Source organism: Pelophylax lessonae (genome assembly GCF_965119305.1).
Source record: "Pelophylax lessonae genome assembly, chromosome: 10".
In the NCBI taxonomy this organism is placed as follows: Eukaryota; Metazoa; Chordata; class Amphibia; order Anura; family Ranidae; genus Pelophylax; species Pelophylax lessonae.
In genome coordinates, this window is record NC_138777.1 from 7451105 (window position 1) to 7465117 (window position 14013).

The following is a 14013-nucleotide window of genomic DNA, read 5'->3' on the forward strand; positions in this document are numbered from 1 at the left end:
GAAATACACATGCATGTGTTTGCCTACATGTACATGGCCCCGATACATTACTCTCCCTGCTGGCAAAGAGAAATAGAGCAGAGCAGGTCCGAGGGAGATCTTTCCCATCTCCTCACTCGCAAACAGAGCGATAATGCTATGTGCCCTAGGTGATTAGGGTGTGCCCAGGTACACCCGGCACACCCTGTGCGCACGCCTATGACACCGCCACATCCACCACCACCTCAACCTCCCTCCTACTCCATATGGGCCTCGTCCTTCAGAGATGAAGAACATTGTTTTATTTTTCTGTTTTTTTTTTGTTGTTTTAAGTTATTTACCTATCCACATTTGTTTGCAGAGCACTTGCCATGCTCTTAACTACGTTTTGCTGCCATTTGCAACACTCTAGCCCTTTCCATTGGTGTTTTAGAGCCATTTTAGTGCCTTAAAGTTCGGGTCCCCATTGACTTCAATGGGGTTCGGTGTCCGGGAAAAGTTCGGTAAAAGTCCGGGACACGGACCCGGACTTTTTTTTAAAGTTCGGCCGAACCCGTCGAACACGGACATCTAGGTGTCCGCTCAACCCTACTCTTGAGATGTTCCCTGTGCCACTGGCTGCAATACAACCCCAAAGCATGATTGATCCACCCCCATGCTTAACAGTGGACAGAGGTTCTTTTCATTAAATTCTGTGCCCCTTCTTCTCCAAACGTACCTTTGCTCATTCCGGCCAAAAAGTTCTATTTTAACCTCATCGGTCCACAGAACTTGTTTCCAAAATGCATCAGGCTTGTCTATATGTTAATTTGCAAAGTTCAAACGCTGATTTTTGTGGTGAGGACGTAGAAGAGGTTTTCTTCTGATGACTCTTCCATGAAGACCATATTTGTACAAGTATCTCTTAGTGGAATAGTGTACCACAACTCCAGTGTCTGCCAGATCTTTCTGGAGGGATCGTGCAGTCAAACCTGGGTTTTGAATTGTTTTTCTCACAATCCTGCGAGCTGTTCTGTCTGATATTTTTCTTGGTCTTCCAGATCTTGCTTTAACTTCCACTGTTTCTGATGACTGCCATTTCCTAATTACATTCCGAACAGAGGATATTGACATCTGAAAACGCTTTGCTATCTTCTTATAGCTTTCTCCAGCTTTGTGAGCGTCAACTATTTTCAGTTTCAGTTTTCTAGGCAACTGCTTAGAAGATCCCATGGTGCTGATTGTTGGGGCAAGGTCAGATGAGTCTGGTCATTTAAAACCTTTGAGATTGACATCACCTGGTCTTCCCAGACAATGATTGAGAGCAATCCATGACACTGGCAGGTCTCAGCCTTGCAAAGGGGACAGTGCATGCTATAAATTCTGCAGGGTGCCCAAACATTTGCAGACCCCATTTTTTTGTTTTCTGTAATTTTGAAAGTGTCAATGATGGAAATAAAATCTAACTTTTGTTGACATATTATAAGAATGTCTAATCTGTAATTTGATGCTTTTTGGAGATTTTTCCATCTTTCCTTGGCTTCTTTATGCACATTAATACAAATTTTTATATTAAAAAAGAATAGCGCGCAAATGCAAAGGAAATTACTACCAAATCTGAAGAGAGTCCATAAATAAAAATGGGGGTTTGGTCCCACCATATGGCCATATCGTGCTCAAGCCCACTACTGCGTCAAAGTACCCCATTATCAGTGGGTCCTACACTATCCATGAAAAAGAGATGAATCCAGCCTTTCTAACCCATGGAGATAATACTCCTTGCTGGGAAAAATGTGCAAATGCACTACAGGGGACTCCTCCTATATCCACTTGATGGTGGACACTGATTGAGTACAGGTGTGTGTGGGGGGTGGGGAGGGCTGCTCAACCTCGATAGTCTGGTCAGACCGAATACAAATTTTTACCTGGGGTTCCCAAACTTTTAATCACCACTGTAAGTCACTAATTTCTAGGTTACAATTTGGCCTTTTTAATGTTCTTTAACCACTTTAAGACCGGAAGGATTTGCCCCCTTAATGACCAGGCCCTATTTTGCCATTCGGCACTGTGTTACTGTAATGGACAATTGCGTGGTCGTGCAATGCTTTACCCAAACAAGATTTATGTCCTTTTTTCTGCACAAATAGAGCTTTCTTTTGGTGGTATTTAATCACCTGTGTGATTTATTATTTTTTGCGCTATAAACAAAAAAGTGTGACAATTTTGAAAATAAATATATATATTTTTCCCATTTTGCTATATAACATTTAAAAAAAAAAAATTAACAATCAAAATGTTTTAACATTTTAGGCCAATTTGTTTTCTGCTGGTAAAAAAAATCAAAATAAGCGTATTTTGATTGGTTTGCACAAAAGTTATCGTGTCTACTAACTACATGAAAGATTTATGTCATTTTTATTGTTTTTTTTGGGGTTTTTTTACTAGTAATGGCGGCGATCTGTGATTTTTTGCTGGACTACGACATTGCGGCGGACAGATCGGACCCCTAACATTTTTGACACTTTTGGGGGGACCAGTGACATTACTACAGTAATCAGTGCTAAAAATATGCACTGTTACTGTAATAATGACACTGGCAGGGAAAGGGTTAGCCCTATGGGTGATCAATGGGTTACATGTGAGCCTAGGGGAGTGATTCTAACTGTGGGGGGGCGTGGCTTGTGAAATGACCATAGAGTAATGTGATCCTATATAGTAGGATCACATGGGCTCTGTGAAGATTTCAGGGAGAAGGACGGTTGGCTGTGTTTACCACAGCCAACCGTCCTTCTCTCTCAGCGGGGAACGATCGCGGGTGTCAGACGGCAATCGGAGCCGCCTGACCCATGCATCGGCTTCCCCGCTGCCAAATAGGTAGACCTACGTCTGTTTGCGCAGGAGAGCCACCCTGCCTCAGTAAATAGGCGGCGGGTGGTCGGGAAGTGGTTAAAGACAATACATAAAAAAAACTAAAACCTTACCCCCAGTAAAATTTCCTAGCCATTACCTGTAATATTTGATATTTCTCCATATGAACACGGGACACAGCTATGACAACAAGGATATATAGAAATGCCGGGAACTTTCCGGTATCCTGGGACACAACTTTCTGAACACTGAGATTTTGGAACCTAACAGAAAGCAACATGTTGTATTATGTATGGATGTTCACTAATAATATCTACAAAACCAAGTTTTCTCATCAATAGTGGATATTGTTGAAATTTTGGAACCTAACAGAAAGCAACAGTGTATGTTATACAGTATATGTTTTATATTGGTTTTTAAAACCATGTATGCTCATGTATGATTGACACTTTGCAAGTGATGTAATCTCATCTCTATCCTACTTTGTCAGATAAAATCTCTTTTCCTATGAAGAGTGTGATAGACTCACCCAGGACAGAGGCCTTTGGAGGGGACTGCACGCTAGCCTCTTGCCTACTGAAAATGGGCCCCGGCTTTTAAGGGAACACTACTTATTTGAGGTGTATGCTGGGGGGGGGGGCCTTGGAGTAATGTTACTTTCGCTTCAAGTCAATGTCTCCCCAAGACACACAGACACTGGGACTCTAGGCTCAGGGTCCTTGTTAGAGCCTAGCTGCCCATTACCAATAAGGACTGCTCCACACAGTCAGACTCATAGCAGATGCTAATATCATCAGCTCAACCACCTTCCTTCCACACATTCTTAATTTTACTAATTAACCCACCTCTTATCTGCTAAGTAAAAACAAAAAGCAAAGCGCCTCTAAGTGTTATCAGTTTAATTAAAAGGGTAATGCAGGTACAGGAAAACTGCTCACATTTAAAACAGTATAAAATAGCTCTTATCTGCTAAGGGATGTGTTTACACTTATAATAATGTGTATTGTTCTTTGGGAGCTCTATGTCGATAAGTCTGAACTTGAATAGGATCCCTGATTGTCCAGGTGGTTAATTGTGTCACCTATTGGTTGCCTGCTAGCATTCTGTGTAGTCCACCTAGGCTGGTTTAGGTGCTGAATTAATTAGCATGTTACTTATATCATTGTCAGCTAGTAGTTGCCAGAGGGGGATTAGCCATGAGTCAGCCATACCTCATTATCTAAACCATTGTTTGGTGTTTTGGGTAACTATTTGGTTGGTCACTGACATACTTTTCAAGTGTATAAAAAGCCTCTATTCTTCTTCAATAAAGGAGTTCCAGATTTGCAGCTAAAACGAGTCTTGCCTAGTTATTGGTTGCAATATGCGGCTATAATATCTGATATCTATCGTCAAGACTGGTGGAAGCACTCAAGCACAGTGCAGGTAGATTCCGTCACAAAGAGCAATTATTGTGCTGAGATTCTTCAACTTGTAAACCATCTATCTATTCATAAATAGCATTGAGGACGGGGTCAGTAGCTTGATCTCAGTTTTTGCAGATGACACAAAATTGAGCAGGGCAATAACTGCACATCGTGAGGCAGAAATCTTACAGAATGACCTGAACAAAATAACAGAGTGGGCAACTACATGGTAAATGAGGTTTAATGTGGATAAGTGCACGGTATTGCACTTAGGGACCAATAAAATAAAAGCAAAATTCACGCTAGGGGGGGAACCTCTGGGGGTATCAAAAATGGAGAAAGATCTGGGGATCTTAGTATGCAATGTCAAGATGCAGCTGCCAAAGCCAGCAGGATATTGGCATGCATAAGGAAGGGGATGTATTCCGGAGATAAAAACTATAATCCTACCACTTTATAAAACTCTGGTCCGACCTCATCTGGAGTATTCTGTCCAGTTTTGGTTGCCAGTCCTCAGAAGGGATGTATTGGAGCTTAAAAGAGTACAGAGAAGGGCAACACAACTTATTAGAGGATTAGAGGACCTTAATTACGAAGAGCGTTTAGAAGCGCTTGATTTATTCTCCCTGGAGAAGAGACGCCTGAGAGGGGACATGATAGCAATTTACAAATACCTCAACGGTGATCTGAGCATAGAAAAAAAAACTATTCAGTCACAAGGAATGCTTGAGGACACGAGGTCATACGATGCATTTAGAGGAGAAGATATTTAACCTCAGGCTACGCAGGGGGTTCTTTACTGTAAGGGCTACAAGACTGTGGAATTCTCTACCAGAAATGATAGTAACTGCGGCAAGTATGGCTACTTTTAAAAGACTCCTGGACGTACATCTCAAGGATCGAAACATTCAGGGGTATGGGAAATGAATACGTCCACACACACCTACCCAGGTTGAACTGGATGGACTATTGTCTTTATTCAACCTCAACTACTATGTAACTATATGTAACTATATGTAACTATGGTTTTACTCCAATGGCCTTGTCACACGTCTCATTTAAAGTCTCAACTCTTTTTCCCCTTTCTCTAAACCAGTTGCTAGAAACTGTGAATGAAATTGCCTTTCACTCAGTGGAGATGGAGGGTGGCTATAGACTTCAATGTCATCTGTCATAGTTCACCCTCAAAGTCTCCTCCTATTGGATTCCTCAGCAATTTTTCCAGCTACCCATCTTCCCAAAGTTCCTTCAAAATATGCAAAGCCAACATCTCATTATAGCCTGTTTAACTTCCTGCCAGTGTTTTTGTTTCCCTTTAGTTATCTCCACCCATCATGGCATAATACTTTTTCACAGTAGGCTTTCTAAGAATTTAGATCCACAAACACTTCATATAGATTCAATGCGCGGGGGGTTTCAAGATGGAGCATAGTTACACTATAACATATAAAATTATCTTCCACTTCTGTGAACCCAACTAGAGAAAATTAAAATCTTAATAGTTGAGTGATCGATTGGTGGATTTTTCCTCTTTTGGGTTCTCTCTCCTCCTCATCTGCCCCACTCCTACTCTTTTTCTTTTCACACCCCACTCAAGAGTCTCTCCGTTACAAAAGGTAATTGAGGATGACTGACACATATGTCTGGCCCCCAAATCACATGTTAGTGTGGGAGCTTCTTGTTCCTTGTTAGCGACCCTATTGGATTCACATAGATTTTCCTCCTCTCCAGGAATTTCCCAGTGGAAGTTGCCATTGTCATACCTAGGCATTGTTTCAATGTAGTTCACCATGGAGGGGCCTCCCTAGTGGCTGTACCCAAAGGGCATGTGATGTTAGTAACCATTGCCTCTATTACCCTGGTACCTCATTCTTGCCACTTACAACTTTTTCATGATAAATCTTATGGTCCCCACTCTTATTTTTATTTATTTGTTTACTTTTATGTTTATTTGAAAACTAAATCTTGCTTTCAGTGCTTATCAATGATCCTTTGAGCATTATACCATCAATCCACAAAGAATCAGAGTCAAAGTTTGGGAGAGGTTCCTTTCTATTCCAGCATAACTTGATTTTATGAGTTTGATGTTGGCCAAGTTTTTTTGTTCTGTAGATCCTTACAGAATCTCATATAGCTTTACCTGATTTTTCTTATTTTTCCATTTAATTAAACTAGAATTAATTGCAAGTTTCCAATAACCAAACTGATCACTAAGGAAATTCCCAACAGATCTTGTAATCAAACTCCCATTAACAAAAACATGGTTCTGAATAGTAAAGTGCATAGAAAGGTCTTCATTTCCTTTATTTTTACCGACATTCTCATTTGATATTAATTTTAAGCACAAGTTCAACTGCAGAGTAAAAAAACATTGCATATTATATTACATATCACTGTTACTAAATTACTACATTTAAGTAGATGTAAACTCAATTACTAAAATAAGTTTACTATTAATTTAATTTCAAAACTCATTTTTAATATTTTTTTTTAAATTTGTAGCTTTCATTTAAATAGTTTCTGGTGATCCTGCCATGAAGGTCCTTGCTTCCTGTTGTATGGTGGGCTCCTGTCTCCCAGTTGTACTGCTGCGTTATCACCTTGTCACATGAGATTCCACCATTGACTACAAGTGACCAATTCAATACATATTAAGCAGGCATGGTCCATTTTTGTCACCATCAGGAAACCCACCCTAGAAAATGGTGTACGGCCATTACTGGAGTGAATGCAGAGAGGAAGTGGTTGCAGCAGATCAGCAACACTCAGATGTAACCATTGATAATAAAAGTTGAAAACAAGTGAAATCTTTTTTTACCCCCCAGAAGCTATTAAGGACCTCCACAAGTCAGGTGGACACAATACCAGACACTATTCACCCCTTTCCTGAGTCTTTTGAAAATTTAATTTATTGCCACATTTTTGTATCAAACATCGTCTGTTCGCCTGTTCGGCGAACGCCCAAATTTGCGGGGTGCTCAGCAGAATGTTCACTTGCCGAGTGCCCCACAATGCACTGTGCACTTCTCAGTGCATTCTAGGACCCTGATTGGATGAAGCCTCTGCCAATTAGGGCACAGAGCACTGTCAGAGCCCCTGATTGCAGAAAGCGATGAGGACTTTCTACAATCACGGCTCAGTGCTCATTTTCCCACCCCACACTATAAAAGGTTCCTTTGCAGTGTGTTGTTGTAGTGGAGATAGATAGAGCAGGGCCCAGTTTGCTTCTAGTGAGTTAATGTGCTCACTTATTGTGACTCTGAGTGTAGAGTGTTAGTGTAGTGTTAGTATAGTGTGTCACTCAGTATAGTGTGTGAGTATAGTGTGAGCATAGTGCAGTATCATAGTCAGTGTAGTATGTTAGTGTAGTGCTGTGTTTAACACAGCATTACATAACATTTAGTGCTGTATACAGTGCTGTATACCCTTTTTTTTGGTTGTTGCAGAGTAGGTGGTGGACTGGCTTACTAAACCACCCTCATCCTCTATGACCCAAGCTGACACTAGTGCACAGTCCACCGCAGCTGTTAGAGTGGCTTATTCTGCCTCCTCGTCCACAGCTACTCCTGCCATAGCCCCAGCATCATGCATGGGGGAGTCAGTTGAATTTTTCGAACAATGAGGATTTCCATAGCATGGATGTAGAGGAAGAGGATAGGATACAGCAGTCTTCAAGGGATGGTTTTGATTCCCCAGAAACCCCGGTAGTTGTACGTGGTTGGGGAGAGGTTGCTCCTGCTGACAATGTCATCCTTAGTGACCCAGAGAACTCAGAAGCTCATGCCTCCTCCAACTTACGTTGCATGGGCTCCCTGATTCTTCAAAGCCTGTGAAAGGACCCAAGGATTCGTGCTATCAAGGAGAGGGATAATTACTGGTTGGCAACCCTTCTTGATCCACGTTACAAGGGTAAAGTTGAAGAGCTCATCCTGCCTTCACAGAGGGAGCAGAGAATGAAACATCTTGAGGAGGCCTTGAAAAAACACTGGGATGTCAACATTCTCTGGACGTGTTTCTGAGGCATCGTTCAGCCAAAGGAGGAGCGGTGGAGAAGGCGGCCGGCTGACCGATGCCTTTAAACAGTTCTTTTTTCCTCAGCAGCACCCAGGGCTGTTAGGTTTAAGCAACCATCACCAGGGTCTCCATCATTTGGTGCATGATTATATAGGTGCAAGAGCAGACTTGGAGACCTTTCCAGGTGTGCATCCACTGGCTTACTGGGTCTTGAGGATGGACCACTGGCCAGAACTTGCTCAATATGCAATGGAGCTACTGGCCAGTCCTGCTTCCAGCGTGCTTTCCGAACGGACGTTCAGTGTCGCTGAAGGGTTTGTGACAGACAAAAGAGTGCGTCTGTCCACAGACTCTGTTGATCAGCTGACTTTCATCAAAATGAACCAGTCCTGGATCAACAATAGCTATCAGGGATGCTGATGAAGCAGATTGAATTTGCTAGGGGTCTGCCATCCCTTGAAAACTGCATATGCTGCCTATCCTATTCCTCTACCTTGATTCTGCTAGCTTCCAACAATGTTTTTGGTTTAGGTCACTACTAACCCCCAAGGCCTAATTTTTCTGCACTTGTATGACAGGTGCATACAATTGAAATCATGGGTGTCCAACCTTTTGGCTTCTCTGGGCCACATTGAGTGTAGAGAAATTTTCTCGGGCCGCATATAAAATATATACTATAGTTAAGGTATATAAGTAAAAAAATGCCGCCCGCCCCCGCACTAATTTAACACAACTAGAGGATGATCAAATTAAATTGAATCAGTATACAGAGGTTTACTTCTTCTGAGAGATATTAAAGGAACACTCTAACCACCATCACCACTTCAGTGATTTTAAGTGGTTATGGTGGTAGGAGTCAGAAACACTGCACATGCTCGCCTTCCCCCCCCCCCCTCCCCTCCAAGGCAGCCTCTGCCTACCATTAGTTGGAAGCCTCTGTGGCCGTGCCCCCGACCCGACTTCCCTCCTCCACAGCAAAAAATAAATAAATTGTCAAGGGTCAGTGGGCCACATTGTCTGCGGTTTCGGGCCGCATGCGGCCCCCGGGCCGCAGGTTGGATATGCCTGATTTAAATGTTGTATGTCACTTGTAACAGCAGGCCCTGTCCCTGTGCCCTGCTAGCTGTGGAGTTACAGTGTTCAGGCACCACCTTCCAGAAAGGCCCAATTTCTTAAAAACTTGTATAGCACATGTGATTTCAAATTTGCATGGCATTCTTACCAGCGGGTCCCATTCCTGCACCAAGCAAGAATAACTGCAAGGACTTGGATACGGTGTTCAGGCAACACCTTCCACAAAGGCCCAATTTTTGGCACTTGTATAGCACATGCGATTTCAAATTTGCATGAATTTCTTACCAGCAGGTCCCATTCCTGCACCCAGCAAGAGTAACTACGAGGCCTTGGTTACAGTGTTCAGGCACCACATACGGCACAGGCCCAATTTTAGGCATTTGTATAGCACATGCAATTTCAAATTTGCATGGCATTCTTAACAGCAGATCCCATTCCTGCACCAAGCAAGAATAACTACGAGGCCTTGGTTACGGTGTTCAGGCACCACATTTCTCAAAGGCCCAATTTTTGGCACTTGTATAGCACATGCGATTTCAAATTTGCATGGGATTCTTACCAGCAGGTCCCATTTCTGCACCCAGAAAGAGTAACTCTGAGGGGTTGGTTATGGTGTTAAGGCACCAGCAACACCAAAGGCCCAATTTTTGGCACCTGTATGACAAGTACATGCGGTTTCATATTTGTGTGGATTTTTTAGCACCAGGGCCCGTTCCTGCACCCAGCAAGAGTAACTGCGAGGGGTTACGGTGTTCAGGCACCATCAACAAGCAAGGCCCAATTTTCTGCACCCGTATGACAAGTACATGCGATGATTTGATATTTGTATGTATATTTGTATATGACATTTTTTGCTTTAGAAATGTCAGTATAGCTGCAGCAGGCTACATACATCGTAGAGATGCGCTACTTTACAGGCACATTCAGGGGACCCCTCAGGCATGATATTTGAAGGAATTTTTCATTTTTATAGTTTCACTTTAAACCTCATTAAAATCAGTAAATCAGTGCTCCTTTAAAAATGATCATTTTTAAAAACTTTCTTTTCATTGCTACATGTTCCCCAGGTCAGGACCCGGACCCCCATACACTTTTTTTTGGGGCAATAATTTGCATTTAAGCCTTCAAAATGAGGCCGTTTGATTTTCGAGGTTCGAGTCCTATAGACTTCAATGGGGTTCCTTTGTTCAAACAAACTTTTCCTCTGTTTGCGATATTCTGGTGCGAACCGAACGTAGGGATGTTCGGCTCATCACTACTCCTAACCCAACAATATGACAAACACTTCCGGAGGCTTAAACTTAACTACTACGCCAACGCTAACAGATCTGGCAAACTCTTAGCCACCAAATTGAAAAGGAACCCGGACTGCCACCAAAATAAACCACCTAATCCACCCAACACTCAAACACAAGGTACTCAACCCCCAACACATCGCCAATCAATTCGCTGACTTTTATAGCACGCTATACCTAAAAGACGATCCGGACACCCCCCAACCGACCGAGGCGACCCTCAATTCCTTCTTGACAGACCTGAAACTTCCTTCTCTGACCGCAGACCACTTGGCCACTCTTAATGCCCCCCTAACCACTAAGGAAATTGAGACAGTAGTAAGATCCCACCCCAATGGGAAATCCCCAGGCCTGGACGGCCTACCGGCAGAATATTTCAAGACCTTCCATTCCGTCCTATCCCCTCACATGTGCAACATTTACACGGCAGCGGCCAATGACTCCCCTTTTCCCCCTGAGATGTTGGGAGCATACATAGTAACTATACCCAAACCAGGGAAAAAACCCAACACGCCGGTGAATTTCAGGCCCATTTCACTACTCAACGTCGATATCAAAATACACGCCAAAATACTAGTCAGTCGCCTGGCTGACATAGTCCTCTCCCTAATACAGTGCGACCAGATGGGGTTCACGAGGAGTAGGCAGCCACTAGGCGTAATCTGAATTTAATGCATTATGCTAAAACTACACAAATGCCTTCTCTGCTTCTCTCTGTGGACGCAGAGAAGGCATTTGATAGGGTCCATTGAACCTACATGCACCATGTATTGTTGAGATTTGGGTTCACAGGTCCAATACTGTCAGCTACCCACCCCCGAATAACTGGATTTCGCTTTCCACATCACACCCACTCAGTTACCCTATTTGCTGATGATGTTATACTATTCCTCACTGAACCCCAAACTTCTCTCCCGCACGCCCACGCCCTTATCGAACAATTTAGTTTGGTCTCTTTCTACAAGGCTAACCACCTCAGATCCCTTATACTGGACTTAGGGGTCCCCCCCTTATCAGCTCCGAACTCCAGCAACAACTCCCACTCAAATGGAGCCAGTCCGGAATCCCTTACCTGGGCCTACTACTCACTACTCCCCTCGCTTCCCTATCGAAATCGAACTTTGAACCACTGATCTCTTCTATCACAAAACAGCTAACGGCAATGTCACGCCACAAACTCACTTGATCTGGCAGGCTGGCAGCCCTGAAGATGATGATACTCCCACAAATACTTAATGTGTTCAGAGTCCTGCCAAAATTGACACTCGTACCTCCATAAACTGACAAAGGTACTGTGCTCATAGATGAGGGGAGGGGGGAGGGCCAGGTGCCCACAGTCCACCCTGATTAAGCACAAATTGGTGGGAGGCATGGGCTCAATCGACTTGTACGACTACTATTGGGCCACCAAACTATACCAGCTGAAACACTGGTTCAACATGGAAGACGGCCCGCTATGGCTTGACATACAAACACACCTAGCACCCTGTAACGCTCCTGCGTTTCATGTATGGTGTGGATTTTCAGCTGCAGAAATATTCCACTTCAGTAGTCATGTAAGAGAGATGCTGAGATACCATTCCCAACCTCAATGACTCATCATGTGTGGAAGGTCTTAATTCAGCTAGTAAATACACACACTCAACAAGCTGGTTCCTAGAGTGACTTTATGAATGTAGTAACACAGTGGTAGGTGACAGACACTTGAAGGTAAGACAGTAGCAGATGGATGCAGGTAGGTTTAGCAATCATGTATGGTAGCAGATGACAGAGTAGCAGGTGGACATACAAGAGAGATCAACCCAGTGCAGGAATAAGTAGCAGTAGTCTTAAGAGCTAGCAATCTAGATATGCAGATGTGATAAATAGTCTTTACTATGCAGAGCTAGATAGTGTAAGCTTAGTATAAGTTTATAGAGGGTTCCCCTGCGGGGTACTTAGCACTAATAGCAATACAGCCGAAGGTTGGTTCAGGAGGAGCGGATGATCTGGAAGCGGGATACAGGGATCAGCGCAGCGAGGTTCCGTCAGCGAGGTATGCTTGCAAGCACGAAAGCTTCAAGCCAAGTTAGCATCCAGGTAAGGGTGTTTGAACGAACACATGTGAGTGAGAACCGGCGATTTAAATAGCCATCTAGTCCGGCGCTGAGTGATGACAGCTTCAGTCTTAAAGGTGTATGCGCACCTTTCCAAAAGAGAATGGTGGGGCGCATATACTTGTGAAAAGAGTAATTTAGGGTACCAAAGGTACCGGAACATTACACACCCGCGCGTAGTCTCTGCACATTACTGTTAAGTGATCTGTGGAGACCCTGGGACACCAAAGCCATGCCACCTCCCCTCAAGGTTTCCCTTCAAGCCTGGAGACATCTATTAGCACAACCACCCTCCCAGCCGGCCTGTCCCCTCCCTCCAACATCCCTTCATGTACTTGGTAGCATAATCCCCTCTCTAAATACGGCACCACTCCAGTCCTGCAGCCCCACTTCCATACAACAGCTCTGGGATCACTCTTCCCTTAAATCATGGACCACCCTAAGCTCTGAATTCTGCTTACCAACCTCCCTACAGTACACATACCTTAGAATACGCCACTTTCTCTTGAAGCACCCCGTCCCCGCTGCTACCCTTCACCCTGGGGCTCATTCAATTTTTTTCAACCCCTCAAATTGTGCTAAAGGCATATCCCTTTTCTACAGCCTCCTCCATGACATGCGTGCACCCCTCAAGTCGAAACCTATGGAACTGTGGGAATGAGACCTACAGACTCCAGTGACCTGGCACCAATAGCAAACATGCATACGGTGATACACTCTTACTCCCACTGTGTCAACCACTGGGAGATGATGTTCAAGATACTCCACAGATGGTACTATACTCCATCCCGGCTAGCCAAAATGTTTCCCAACTCCTCCACGGATTGCTGGCGCAGCTGTGGAGGACATGGGTCACTGCTACACATTCTATGGAGTTGCCCAGTTATCTCCACTTACTGGAAACGCATCTTTTATCTCTTACCTACTACAACAGGTATTTTAAAACCTCCCAATCCCACTCTGGCAGTTCTGCACATTGGCATTGAAACCTACCCGAGCCCCGTGAGACCTGTGGTGACCCATGTCCTCCTGGTGGCTCGCAATCTCATCCTAAGAAAGTGGAAATCGGCTGAACCGCCTACTCTACCAGAACTAATAAGCACAGTCAACATCCATCACTAGCTCGAGCGAGCCTTTGGCGATCAATACCTCCGCCTGCGCCCGTTTTGATAGCAATTGGGCAATATGGATATCTAAATACTCCTGATGACTATCCCTTTGCTTTGTGTTGGCGTAACTCCCCCCCCCCTCTCTCTCCAATGAATCTCAAAGGTCAGGTCTTTCCTTCTCTTCTAAAGTAGA

General features: G+C 43.8%; 1 protein-coding gene across 1 annotated transcript in view; it reads right to left on the reverse strand.

The window, feature by feature from the left end:
* The window catches only part of LOC309565494 (vomeronasal type-2 receptor 26-like), a gene marked incomplete at both ends in the record, with an annotated part of 34536 nt that extends 21275 nt beyond the window's left edge, over window positions 1-13261 (reverse strand). The window contains 3 exons of the mRNA XM_082270464.1: window positions 2966-3089; window positions 6373-6585; window positions 13196-13261. Coding sequence (XP_082126590.1) covers window positions 2966-3089; window positions 6373-6585; window positions 13196-13261 — 403 coding nt within the window. The remainder of the gene's footprint in view (window positions 1-2965; window positions 3090-6372; window positions 6586-13195) is intronic.
* Between the last annotated feature and the right edge of the window lie 752 nt (window positions 13262-14013).